The sequence below is a fragment of the Rhinopithecus roxellana genome, chromosome 15, assembly GCF_007565055.1.
Source record: "Rhinopithecus roxellana isolate Shanxi Qingling chromosome 15, ASM756505v1, whole genome shotgun sequence".
NCBI lineage: Eukaryota > Metazoa > Chordata > Mammalia > Primates > Cercopithecidae > Rhinopithecus > Rhinopithecus roxellana.
In genome coordinates, this window is record NC_044563.1 from 56,029,915 (window position 1) to 56,044,298 (window position 14,384).

The following is a 14,384-nucleotide window of genomic DNA, read 5'->3' on the forward strand; positions in this document are numbered from 1 at the left end:
TGCAAGTCGTAAGTCAGATCTAACCAAGTTACTCTTTTGATTCAAGTCTGGAAAGGGTACCTACCAGTTGCCTACTGGATTCATCCAAAATCTCTTTATTTGGCACCTTAAGTCCTTCCAATTGGCCTATAACTCAGTTTCCCCTTTTGCCCTTCCTCACACCCATTCAGGCCCCAAGCACAGCATGCTCCCTGCTGTTTTCCAAGCTCACATCCAAGGCCTTGGCTCTGGGCCTGTGCCCATGCTGTTCTCTCTCCCCACAGTGTGAAATCTTACATCTCTTTAATCTGCATCACTTCCATGAATCTTTCCTGACCCTTGAGTGACAATTAACAGCTTTGTCTGCATTCCATAGAATGGCTGTACATCTCTCCATCACAGAATTTAGCATACTGAATTAACAGCTAACATACCTGTGCACCCCACTAGAGAACATGGCAGAGGTCAAGGTTTATTCATCTCTTTATTAACCTTGTTTAGCCCAGTCCCTTACACACATGTGGAGAGACAGTGTGTGTGTGAGCGTGTGAGAGCAAGCGTGCTCGATAAATGCTGGCTCTTTAAGAACAAGGTTTTCGTGGTTAACCCAGCTTCAATATGAAATTCAAAACAATGAAGACAGGACTCAAACATAGCAGGGAAATAATATACACTTTTAACTCTCAAAATAAATACTAATCAATTTTATTGTATAAATACAGATGCTGAGTTTTCTTCCAGTTACCAACAGATCAGTTTCACATGCCATTTATTATTCGTGGTGGCTTAAAAAATTATTTAAATAACTGGTTAGATCAGGATAAATGGGCACCATTAGAACTGCTAAAAAATATATAGCTGGGTACAATCTTCCAAAACTAATATTCTGAGGGGAAAAAAATCTCTGGAATTTCTAAAGTGGTTAAGGGGACGTGAAGAGAAAAAACACAATCAAATATTCATTTGATAACATTTGCCGGCTGTTTAAAAGCGTCTCGGCTGTATGAAAACTGAAAGGGTTCTTAGCAGTTCAGAAATAGATAGTAATCAGTTTCCAATTCAACTTACATCTTCCAAGCAAACTTAATTTTCTTAGTGATTTACAAAACTTATTTAAAAGGTTAGGAGATAATAACTAATCCCATGTTTTGTCCCCAGCCACTTTAAACAGGGGCCAAACTAACTCTACAACTTTGGAAAACGTCGAACAGTTATTCCAGGAGACGGATAATCCCATAGGTTCTACCCAGGTCACGGCAGAAACAGCAGACATCAAACAAGTTCAAATGAAAACCCCAAATTCAAACTAAATGAACCCAAACCTAAGTGGTGTTTTGAGGCATCACCACAGGGCTGTGTGGGTCAAGGCAAATGTGTAAGTACCTAGCAATCAGCTCTGAGCAGCCTGATGACATTTAAGAGCAGGGCTCCCCGTGGTGCAGTGAAAAGCCATGAAGCCCAGAATCACCCAGGGAGTCTGCACAGCAGTGGGGGGCACTGACGGGTGGACCTGAGTCCAGGCTCTCCTGGTTGTGTGGACCTGAGATGGACACTGTAATCATGAGGAGTCCTGCTCCTCGGTGGTGCCAGAGCCAGGCTGGATGCCTTGCAACCCAATGTACCTACTTTGAGTTTGGTATGCCATTTAAGTCCATCCCACATCTGGGGCAATCATAAGTCCCACAGGGTTGACCTTCCATTGTGCAATCCTAACACTGCCCCTCAGAACCTTTTTTTTTTTTTTTTTTGTAAATGTTACTTCCCTGGAGGGCCCCGCAGCATGTGCATATCCACGATGCTGTCTGTCTGCACCCTCACTGACTCTAAAATGAGCGAGACAGTACACTGCAGAGAAGCTCCTGCTACATGCGAAGGAGCCCCACCTCTTCATGTGGAGTACGATGGGCTTCTGCAGATCCAGTTAAAGCTTTCCACTGCCTGAGAGTTGGGTTTATCTGCGATGTAGTCATCCTATGAGTTCTCTACATGGAAAACAACAATCTAGCTATTAAAGTTGAGCCCAGGAATGCTTGGACACAATATAAAGTGACTGTGAGGCTTGTGAGTGAAGCTGTCATGCAGGACAAATGCGGCGACTGGAGTGTATACCTGTCAAGTGTTTGTGTTGCTATATACAGTACGTAAACTGAATGAAGTCAACAGCCTCTGCTTAGATAGACATGGCTTTTGTTCAGGCTAGTCCTGTCATGACGTGACATACGGAGACGTAGGTTCAAAAGGAATTTCCAAGCTGGGAAAAAAAATCAGGTCGGGTGAAGTAAACTCAATTTTTATTCTTCTATATAATACATGGATATATGGATAAATTTTCCTTTAAAGAGTTTGCAACCCTGAGGCAATGTCCTTGGGTACATAACGTATAAAGCAACAGCAAATGAAATCTAAATGCAAGAATGACAACTGGACTTCGAAACATAATTTAATATTCATCAAATTGCACACATACCAATAGTATTCTATGTCTCATCTAGGTTCTTAATCCAACTATCTCAACTGCCTTGCAGTTTGCCTACCAGACACCCTCTCTACATACATTCTGTCATGTAAATGCCAACCTTCTGACTGAAATTTAATAAATTAACATGGGATTTACATCAAGGGATTTTTGTCTGATGAGTGCATTGCCAGAAAGCATGCCTAGTTCCTGACCACAGCATCTGCCCACATAAAAACTTTGGCCCCCACAGGGCATGAGATGGCAGCTGACTGCAGTAACCTCGAGGTCCTTGAGGGTCCCCTGGGATCCACTGGAAGTTTTTCATCTAATCTGAGGACCACATTAAGGGTATGGCAGAGGTGGGGAAAAGGCCATAGCTGGTTAGAAGAGATGGAACGTCATGGCTACCTGGTTACAGAACCAGTGAATCTGATGTCCTGTTTTCAGGACGCATGGCCCATTCATGGAGAAGATGGGGTGACAGTAGGGTCTAAAGGCGGACTGTGGTACCTTGGGGGCAGGGAGAGGGACAGATGGGCCTGGGTGTAAGGAGACCACTATGCTGCTTCTTCATCTACCTCACGGATGGCCACAGACCTTTCAGTACATGGTGGAAATCTATTTCTGAATATTCCATTTTCCCAAAGCTTTACAAACCATGGTGAGGGGAAATGCTTATGCGAAACTAAGGGTGAGTTCATTATATTATTTATATATTATCATCTTCCCTCTGAGGATAACATAGAAGGGTAAATAAAAAGCAGACAAATAGCTAAAAGGCGACTCAAGCTGTAAGCTCTTTCAACTAGAGGGTGATTTTTGCTTTAAAATAATCATCAGGCCCAAAAAGCAAATCTTGAAAGCAAAATCTAACTTTGGCCCACTGATAACAATGATCCTGAGTCCCTCCTTCATTCCCAAAGTCTGTTTTTCCGAGGAATATCCTCCATTAATATTCATTTTGTGACATCATTATTACAAAGGGTTAAGTGCAGCTTTCACTTCATCTTAGGCAGAGCTTCCGCCCCAGTCCTACTGTCGACCTGCTCACTTCATTTCTCGGAACTCCTGCGTGGCCGGCGGAAGCTGGACACGTTTTCATTCAGTGCATAGATCCTTCGGGAGAACTCTTCAAATTCTCCCAGAACCTGTTCGTCACACTCTACCGCCACAGCACTGTCCACCGGGATGCAGTTAAATGCTTCTAGCTGATCGCCTGAGGTGAAACCTGTGGCTTCCAGCCCGATGATTTCTTCCGCTTGCTCCACAGTACAGCAGAGCTCAGCTTCTGAGACTGGGTGGAACTCGCCTGGAAGCTGGACACTGGCGGGCCCGGCCTGCTCGCCGGGTAGGAGAGTGCCATTGACTGTGGCCTGGTGCTCGGAGGTGGCTTCTCTTTGTTCTTGGCTAGAGCGCACATTCACATGGCCTCCGTTTAAGCTGTCAACTAGATCCTCTCCTTTTTTCTTGTTTTCTTTGGAGAAGTCCAAGGAGGTGTCCAAGGAGGAGGAGAGAGATGTTATCTTTCTCTCGGCCTCTCCCACAGAGGTGACAGTGGTCACAGGCTGGGCTAATGCTGAGTTGTAACTGGGAGGAGGGGTTTTGTACTGAAGTCTCTCATTCTCAGAGCTGGCCCGTTTTCGATGTCCTTTGTCTGAAGGGATCCCCCCAGAGAAGCCTACATCTGCAACCCCAAATACGGAGCTTTGTCTCTTAGGAACAGGGATTGCACTGGAGGTGTGATGTCTGTCACTAGAAGAGAAACAAAAATAAGAAGTTACTTTCTACTTCAGAACTCGGTGTAAGCCTTCTGGATCCAGAGACAGGAAACAGCATACTTAGGTCTGAGCTAATAAAAACAGGTAAGAATCAATCTTAGACTATAGTTATTGCAGTGTGTGAATGCAAAAAACATGAGGTATGTGGGTCCAACTTTGGGAGCTTCCTTCCAGCAGGATACAGACACAATGCAGTATATTTAGAGAAGACGGCCCAAGGCGGGGCGGGGAACAGAAACCTTATCCTATGGGGAAGAGGTGAAGTAACTGGACAGGCTGGATCTGGCAAGAAAAACATGTGAAGGATGTAACCAACTTCGTATTTCTGAAAGGCTATCCATAATTTCATTCTTGTTTTTAGTGCAATTCAATTCTTATTTTAGCTTTGAAAAGCAGGCATCCTCATCTGGCAGAGAAGTTACATGACTTGCCCACGCTCAGTGAGGCAGCGACAAGGCGAGACTAAGATCTGTGACTCATGATTTCATGACCAACAACCTTGCCAACACTCAAATGTTAACAAATGCTAACCACCTTGCATTAGTGAACTGGCAGAGAGAGAGAGGGGGTCAAGGTGACATTTTAAAAATTAAAAAAAAGTTTTTTGAGGGGTTCCTCTTTTTCTTTTTTTTTTTTTAAATGAAAAACTACCTTGGGGATTTATTTATTTATTTATTTATTTATTTATTTATTTATTTATTTATTTTGAGACGGAGTCTCGCTCTGTCCCCCAGGCTGGAGTGCAGTGGCCGGATCTTGGCTCACTGCAAGCTCCGCCTCCCGGGTTTATGCCATTCTCCTGCCTCAGCCTCCCGAGTAGCTGAGACTACGGGCGCCCGCCACCTCGCCTGGCTGGTTTTTTTTTTTTTTTGTATTTTTTAGTAGAGACGGGGTTTCACCGTGTTAGCCAGGATGGTCTCGATCTCCTGACTTCGTGATCCGCCCATCTCGGCCTCCCAAAGTGCTGGGATTACAGGCTTGAGCCACCGCGCCCGGCCAAGGAAATACATTCTTTGATGGGGCGAGCCACACATATGTTTTACAATACTTGGTCTGCAGTGCCATCTTTTGAATCTGAGTTTCTTCTCAGGAGGGTATCTTTGGGCCAGCAATAATAATCATTATTCAGTTATACAAACTTTATAATTTCTGAAGTAATTTCCTATACATCATTTCACTTGGTCTTTACCAAAACTCTACAGAGAAAGCAGGGTAAAGTTAAGTCTGAAATAAGAAATAATAATCAGTTAATGGAAATAGAGTATCTGCATCCTAGAAATGATGGCTATGTTATACACTATGCTAGCTCTAGACATTCTTGTATGTGGATGAAATTAGCTTCAATACAACCATATGAATAGACTGGGTCCAGAGGCAGAGGGAGGTGCACACAGATCATTTGACTTGTGTGCTTCAGATGAGGAAACATGCACAGAGGGTTAAGTGGCTTGCAGAAGGGCAACCACTAGGCAGGGGTAGAGGCAGAACTTGAAACTACACACACCCAACAAATAGCTCCCGTATGTGCTTGGCCTTGGGGCAGGGAGACAGATGCAAGACCAGTAGGCCCTGCCTCCAAGGAGCTACCAATCCTGAAGGAGAAAGACATTCCTCATTATTCAAATAATACATTTTCAGATCACAATAGCAAGAAGTGCCCTAGAAAAGAAGAGATCTGGGATTTCTTCCACTTGTTCCTATAGCCACAAGCCCTGGCCGCAGCTCCCTGCTCTCTCTCCTCTCAGACTGTTTCTGACACAGGATTATACCTGCAGTCTCAGACACCCAAGCAAGGGTTATTCTTGGGAAGGGGCAACCACACAGCTTCTAATCCTTGGGTCCATCAGGCTCCTCTGCCTGGCTGTGAGTACCGGTGCCAGGAGAGATTTCATAATTAGGGGTGGTAACTGAGGTGCATATAGAACTAGGCAAGTAGACTAGTAAATTACAGTTTTTAGTTCTCAAGAAAAACAAAACAAAACAGAGCAAAATCTGCTGGCCTCGATCTAGGTTTATAGTTAATATGTTGTCAAAACTCCCAATAATTGGGTAAGCTACACATTTCTGCAAACCTTGTTTTTACTCTACCACTTGCTGACCGTGTCCCTCTCTGAATGATCTTGCAGGCTGACTACGTACTCAAACCAAAAGAGAACATCAGTAGCACCTCAGTCTACAGTCTATTCTCTGCAGACAAGCCTAGCTTTCATTTGCCAGCCCAGCCCACGAGGGGTGGAAGCACCAGGTGAAGCAGCCTGGGACACTGAAGATGATTTGTTGGTGTGTGGCTAGAGCCAGGTGCTTAACCCCTCATGCTGCGACCCTGTGCTGCCATCCTCCCGCCCCTACCCCCACCCCAGGCATCCTGATCTGCTGCTCTGTGGGGCTCCCAGTGGGCTGATAAAAGGCAGGGCATGAGAAACAGGCCTGGGGCACACCCAGCAGTGCTTGCCACACAAGAGGAACAAGGTGTTTGTAGCCCTCATTGATTCTGAGACGCTCTAAAACTTCTCTACTTCATACAACAGAAAAGTAATGAGGTGTGACAACCCCCACTGCCCCACCTCGCCAACTACAATGCGAAGGGCACGACCATTTTCCTGACCGTCAATAATGTTCTGAGCCCCGTGGAAGATGCACTGCCCACACAGCCCTCGAGTGTCCTGCGAGGAAGATAGCAGGTGGTGGGTCATGTGGTTTGTTCAAGGCTGAAGAATCACATCTGAACTAGATTCCATCTGACTCCAGGGCCCATCCTATCTATTGTGTCCCACATGGGAACACAACATTCAAATTCAAGTAACATTTGCTAAGTGCCAAAGACATAGTACACATCAAGCTAAGTGCCTTCTCATTTGCCCACAAACTCTAAGATGGTATGTTATTCCTATTTTCATGGATGGACTCCAAGGCTTTGAGAGGTGGGAACTTTGGTATTTTCTGACATCCTGATTTTGTGACATTCTTCTCCAGTTCCCCTGGATCTGTATGAAAACTCCTGGCCTCAAGGGATCCTCCCACCTCAGTCTCCCAAGTAGCTGAGACTACAGGTGTGGGCTACCATGCCTGGTTAATGTTTTTTAGTTTTAATTTTTTTTAGAGACAGGGTCTCATCATCTTGCACACACTGGTCTCCAACTCCTGGGTTCAAGTGGTCCTCTTGCCTTGGCCTCCCTGTAATATTGGGATTACAGGTGTGAGCCACAGGTCCCAGCCAAAATGTTCTCTCTTAAGAATGGTAAGGAAATTAGTTATTTTTGGAAAGATAATGAAGTCTACATATCTAAGGTTTACCTTTTTATCACCACATTTTTCCCTCCATTTTTAGTTATATGAGATTAAACCTTTCAAAAATTTTTATTACAGCTTTTCTTACGATCTTAGAAAAGTTGAACAAGAAAAGGCATTTTCTCGATGCCTCTGGGCCACAGATATGAACATGAATTACTGAGCGATGACGCAGTAAGGGGACTACAGGATGTTCAGTGGCGTCTGTTCCGTAGGACGCGGGTCTGGAGGTAAGTCTGGCACGGGTTCTTCGATTCCGCTCTGGTGCTGAGGGCAGTTGAGTCAGTGCCCCTGCCCGCAGTGGCCGCTCTACCCTTTTCTTAGTTTGCTGTGTTCTTGCAAAGCAGATATCCTGAAAGTTGTGTGCAAAGTATGAGTAAACAAGATTTCAGTGGCAGGCCAGGAGCTGTCCTGGGCATAACATGCTTTATTTATTATATGAGTTTGGTAACATAGTTTTGGCTGTTCAGAATTGATTTTTTTATTACTTCCAGGATTCCCAGCTACATTCCAAATTTTTAAGATAGCCAAGCTCCAAACAGTTGAAGTATCAAATGATTACATTAAACACGCATGTATTTTTAGTTATTACAATAGTTTTACTCACAGGAAAACTAAAAATATGTTAACTATATATAAAAAAAAAACAAACTCACAAGTCTATTACCCATCAAACAACTGCTATTAATTTTGGGTATTTTCCTTTCAGACTTTGATTTTAAATATGTGCATTGAATTTTTAAAGAAATCCTATGGGTTAGCTGTGGCAGCTCACATCTGTCATCCCAGCACTGGAAGAGGACTGCTTGAACCCAGGAGTTTGAGACCAGCCTGGGCCACATAGGGAGACCCTGTCTCTACAAAAAATTAAAAAATTAGCTGGGTATGGTGGTGAGCGCCTCTAGTCCCACCAACTGTGTGCTGAGGTGGGAGGATTGCATGAGCCTGGGTTGCAGTGAGCTGTGATCACGCCACTGCACTTTAGCCTGGGCGACAGAGCAAGACCCTGTCTCAAAAAAAGAAAAAAAAGGAAACAAGAAAGAAACACTAAAGCCGTGTTTCTGGTATATACAGAATTCTACGTCCTACTGTTGGATGCTACTAAAACCTCCTGGTAAGCAGAATTCTAAATGGCTGCTTCACTGAATGGACTATCATAATTTACTTAATTATTTCCCTTACTTTTGTAGATTTAGGATGTTTCTGAACCTTTACTATTAAAAACAAACTGCTGTGAGCATCTCTGTATAAAAACATACTGCAGAGATTTTTCATAAAATAATTTTGATATATATATATATATATATATATATATATATATTTTTTTTTTTTTTTTTTTTTTTTTTTTTTGAGACGGAGTCTCGCTCTGTCGCCCGGGCTGGAGTGCAGTGGCCGGATCTCAGCTCACTGCAAGCTCCGCCTCCCGGGTTTACGCCATTCTCCTGCCTCAGCCTCCCGAGTAGCTGGGACTACAGACGCCCGCCACCTCGCCCGGCTAGTTTTTTGTATTTTTTAGTAGAGACGGGGTTTCACCGTGTTAGCCAGGATGGTCTCGATCTCCTGACCTCGTGATCCGCCCGTCTCGGCCTCCCAGAGTGCTGGGATTACAGGCTTGAGCCACCGCGCCCGGCCTTGATTTTATATTTAACAGAAGGTTTTGAGAAAGACCCTTCATTCATATTTTAGTATAAGATAAAGAAATAAGAGTATTTTTATCTCTACTCTTGCCTAAAGAGAGAAAGGTAGGAATTAAAAAGGCAAATAATAGTTCAAAACAGAATATTCAGGTGGTTTCAAGATTCTTTGATTACAGTCTGGCTTCATGACTATTTCACCAAGATGAAGAGGTTGAAACTCACAGATTTACTAATTATATGACCAATTTTTAAAGGCTGTTGACAATTTACTCATCAAATGCAATTAGTACATTATTTATGTTGTGATGAAAAACTTACAGGGAGCCTCTACCCTTAGACAACCAAAAGCAAAAATGTGTGCTTTTTGGGAGGTGTGGACATACCAGGAAACATGGTAGCTTTGCTTTATTGTCTGCTCCCACCAAGGGGCCCCGTGTGTTTGGAGGCACTAGAATTGCGGGTGCAGAGCCTGAGGTTCAAGCAACTGGACCGAGTCTGCCAGTTCACTGCACACATTCTCCTCACCAGCCATTTCCCATGAGTGGCTGTCTCTTCCAGCTGGGCTTAGCTCCAAACTGGAAACATGACATCTGGGGTTTAATGTTGCAATTAAAAGGAATTTATTAAAAAACAACAACCCAAAGATATCATAATTGCAAATTTACTAGGCTATGGTTTAGTGAAACACAGTATAGCTTGTTGAATAACTGAACCACACCAGAGACTGTTAAATTACTTAATAAACCTTTTGCCGTAAGTAAAAAAGGATTTCCTGAGGTCACAAACAATGGTACAATGAGGGAGAAGCCAAGTGGCCTGGATGTCAAGGAGGACAGTCTAGTTTCAGTGTGGCTTCTTTGGATCAAGTTTTCTCTGAGCTCTCTAAATTAAGATGATTAATTTGTTTCTCATTCTGTGAGTCCTTATTTATTGCTATCAACTACCTTTTCTCATCTCTTCAGCTCTAGAGACAGTAGTGACAAGAAGGACTGTTCAAAGGCCCGGATTCTACTCCTAGCTCTGCCACTATGATCCCATCTATATGGAGTTACAACTTAAGGTCACATTCATTTATTAGTTGTATCAGTGGTCCTCAATCTTTTTGGCACCAGGTACCCGTTGCATGGAAGACAATTCTCCTGTGGACTTGGGGGCGAGGATATGAAACTGCCACCTCAGATCATCAGGCGTTAGATTCTCATAAGGAGCACACAACCTAGATCCCTCACACGTACAGTTCACAACAGGATTTGTGCTCCTATGAGAATCTAATACCATGGCTAATCTGATGCGAGGCAGAGCTCAGGGGGTAATGCCCGCTCACCCCCATCGCCTCCTGCTGTGCAGCCTGGTTCTTAACAGGCCACATACGGGTGAAAGTCTGCGGTCCAGGGGTTGGACACCCCTGAGTTATATGACTGTGGGCATATTTAATGACTATTTATAAAATAGATCATTGGATTAAATAAGGATTAAATAAAATAATGTGCTTAAAATCGTTGGCAGGATGCCTGGCATAGACACTGGTGTCAGTAGTAGTTGTATCTGTGGTTGCTGTCATTATAATTCATTTCAGTGGGCCTCAAATTCCAAGTATTATTCTCCTTTTACTGTTTCTCTTATACAGCATACTGTTTCAAGCAGGAACAAACAGAACTCCTCCCACCTACCTTCCCACACCTCCACTTCCGTACGTCAGGGAGCCAGCTGCAAGAAGCAAATGAAGAAGTACGGTGCCGGGCGTGGTGGCTTATGTCTGTAGTAGTCCCAGCACTTTGGGAGGCTGAGGTGGGAGGATCACTTGAGCCCAGGAGGTTGAGGTTGCAGTGAGCTATGATCACGTTACTGCATTCCAGCTTGGACGAAGGTAAGACCCCTACCTCCAAAAAAAAAAAAAAAAAAAATGCTGGGTGTGGTGGCTCACGCCTGTAATCCCAGCACTTTGGGAGGCCAAGGTCGGTGGATCACCTGAGGTCAGGAGTTCAAGATCAGCCTGGCCAACAAGGCCAAAGCCCCATCGCTACTAAAAATACAAAAATTAGCCTGGCTTCATGGTGGGCACCTGTAATCCCAGTTGCATGGGAGGCTGAGGCAGGAGAATCTCTTGAACCCAGAAGGTGGAGGTTGCAGTGAACCGAGATTGCAGCCCTGCACTCCAACCTGGGCAACAAAGTGAGACTCTGTCTCAAAAAAAAAAAAAAAAAAAAAGGAAGAAAAAAAAAGAAAAAAGAAAAAAAGTATAAAAGAGATTTGGAGAAAAAGATCCAAATCAATCAACAGATTTAATCTGTTCAATGTGAAACACAATTGTAGTTTAGTTTTTGTTTTCTTTTTTTCTTGGGGACATGAGGTGGGGAAAGCTTTGAATGAAGTCGAAATGCTCAAAATTCCTCTGTTTACATGATCTACCTACTGCTTAGGGACTATAAGAACTTCCCAGAATCCTTTGAGGTACATTCCAATTGTCCCCAAACCCCTGATGCAGCCTTTTTCTGCATGAATTTAGCTTCAGGGAGAGAGAATTTTTGTAAGAGGGAGAAATTCTCTATTTCTCTGACTAAAATGAGGAAGACCATATGTATCACTTTTATAACCATTATATAAATACCTTGCCATGAAGCCAACCCAGGAACTGGTAGAGCCCAGTTTCCTCTACTCCACCATCCTTGCCCCATCATTTCCCTCTCCTCTTCCTCTTGGTTTTACTGTCTGAAGCTATAGCCTTCTTTTACAGAAAAGAGACTGGGAAAGAGAGAACAAGTTAAGAAAGCACCAGTCCAAAATGTGATTCCCATTTCCACATCTCCCATAGGTAACATGCCAGAGCTCCACATGCAGCACCATCGTTAGGAGACATGAGACACTGAGGGTGCACCTCACAGCTCCCAGCCTAGGTTTCCTCTTCTGTAAAATGGTTATATATACCCAATAGTTATTGCAGTAAGGATTTAATGAGATATACAAGTAAAATTCTTAGTACCAGGAATAAGTATCCAATAAATTATTAATAATAATAAAACAATGGCAACTAAAATTTATAAAGTGCTACTGATTAAACACTCTGTTAACAGCTTTATACATGGTCTCATTTAATCCTTATGACATCTCTATGAAGTATTACAAACATCATCCTCATTTTACAGATGAAGAAACTGAAGCACAGAGGTTAGGTAACTTGACCAAGGTCATGAAGCCACTGGGTAGAAATATGTGATTTAACCAAGCCAGTCTGCCTAACTGTTAATTTCCTTCTCTTTCCCAGTCCCTAGGATCTTAAGTTTTTTACTGTCACCAAAACATCTACATTTGATCTCTACTTCTATTTGAGGACGGGGTGAGCATGAGAATAATTTTTAGGTTAAGTGGATTGGTTTATTTTCTTTCTCTTCTCTTCCTGCCTACATTAAGTTTGTGTTGCTCTTTTGACTTTCTAAGACTTATTATACTGTTAGGCATTCTAAGCATCAGCTATGAGCAGAAATAAATTCTGCCATGAATTGATGTAAATGTGGAAACTTACAGGAAAATGAAATAAAGCAAGCATGTAAAGATTTACCACATCAAGACAGTTCTTGAAGCTGGGGTGAGGTTTTAACCATTTGAAACATTTTTTTTTCCTAATAATCTTTCAGATTCACCTGTACTTGTTTTATCTGTCTACAACCAGGTCCCACACTGTAAAGTATGAGGACAGAGTACAATTCACAATCTCAAATATGTGTCTTTCCCTCCCTACAAAATGTTTCCTCTGAGGGACATTACTAGATCACAGCTGGTCAAAATACTAAATCTTGATTGTCTGGCTCCTGGCCAAAATCTACAGCTACAATTCAGTGGAATAAGAATACTTAAAAAGAAAAAAAAAACAACAACAACTTTTAAACAACTTTTGATCTTCTTCTTTCTCCCCCCTTGTAGCAATCTATGACCTCATGGCACGGAGACCTTTACATGGAGGTGTTTAAGTTGGTTGATGGCCACTAGAAATGTTTGAAGCTCTAGGTACTACTCTGCGCCAATACCATGTCAACTGTGTTAAAAAGCAATAATAGTTTCTCACCTTCTTAAAGATTACTGCTTAAATAATGCAGAGCAATGACAGGCTTGCACAGAGTGCCAAAAGCAGGTTGCCAAGGCAAAGCTGAGGTAGAATTACGTCTTTTGGCAGCTAAGAAATTATGACATAAAGTTAGTTTTTTTTTTCAGAAAAACAACCTCCATAAATTAAGCTACTATCCTTTTTTCAAAATTCAGCAAAGGTTGGGATTTATCCTTCTTCTTTCCCTCTCTCAGATCAAGTAGGAGCTCAGAACCTCCTTCAGGGAAAGCCAAATTTAACAGCTAGATCTTATCTCCCAGGAGGTAGCTGGGGGTTAATAGTTTTAAGCATGCAGTCTCCAGGCCATAGGCAAGCAATCCAAAGGCCTCTCACCATTACCAGATAAGTATAAGTACTTAATCTTTGCCCTGGATGTTAACAAAAACACGAAACAAAATAAAAATAGAAACAATATTGGGCCAAAAGCACAGGCTGAAATCTGTGCCAGTGGTCACTTTTCCCCTGGGCTTCGCCTGGAAGGTTTCCTGCCAAAGTCTGACTAAATAAAAACAGAGTATAAAAAGGTATAACTGAACAAGGCAGCCTTTGGATTTTATTTAAACTGAGTAGTGATGGAAAGATGAATTGGTGAAAGAGAAAGTTCCACAGGCAAAGGACAAAATAAGCAAGCTGAAGAAATCCAGTTCCCCAGGCTTTGTGATGTGATGTCTTGGCCATCAGGCCTCCATGGCCCAGCTTGGGCCAGTGGACAGAGAATGAGGGGGTGCCTATTGTCCAGAGCCCAACTGGAGGCCAGCTCAGGCTCCAGGCTGAGCTCCATGGCATCAGAGAACACACAGTGATCCTCCAGGGAGACAAAGAGAGGTCCTGGGAGGGGTCAAGTCAACCACTTCACTCATCAGCTTTCACTTTTAAGAAATCATCATACATATTAATGTACTAAAATCACAGTCAGGCAACCAACATTATGAGGACTGTAAAATGGTCTGTAGAAACAGACAGAGCCCATCTTGATGTCATTTATATAGGGCTTAAGTAACATCCTACACGAGAACATGGAAAGAACAGGAAAGAGATGCCAGGAATGATGCCTGGGGACCCCTCAGAGTGTCTGGACAGCACTTGAGACTTGGGAATAATAAACTGTTTATGCTGAAAACCAGGGAAAAATTTTTTAAAAACCT

The 14,384-nt window shown here is 43.0% G+C and overlaps 1 protein-coding gene across 2 annotated transcripts in view; it reads right to left on the bottom strand.

The window, feature by feature from the left end:
- Nucleotides 1–2,253: 2,253 nt before the first annotated feature.
- UVRAG (UV radiation resistance associated) overlaps nucleotides 2,254–14,384 on the bottom strand; it is a 335,339-nt gene continuing 323,208 nt past the window's right edge. For both annotated transcript variants that reach the window (XM_030917811.1, XM_010366787.1), the window contains one exon: nucleotides 2,254–4,189. In XM_030917811.1, coding sequence (XP_030773671.1) covers nucleotides 3,490–4,189 — 700 coding nt within the window. In that variant the 3' untranslated portion in view covers nucleotides 2,254–3,489. The remainder of the gene's footprint in view (nucleotides 4,190–14,384) is intronic.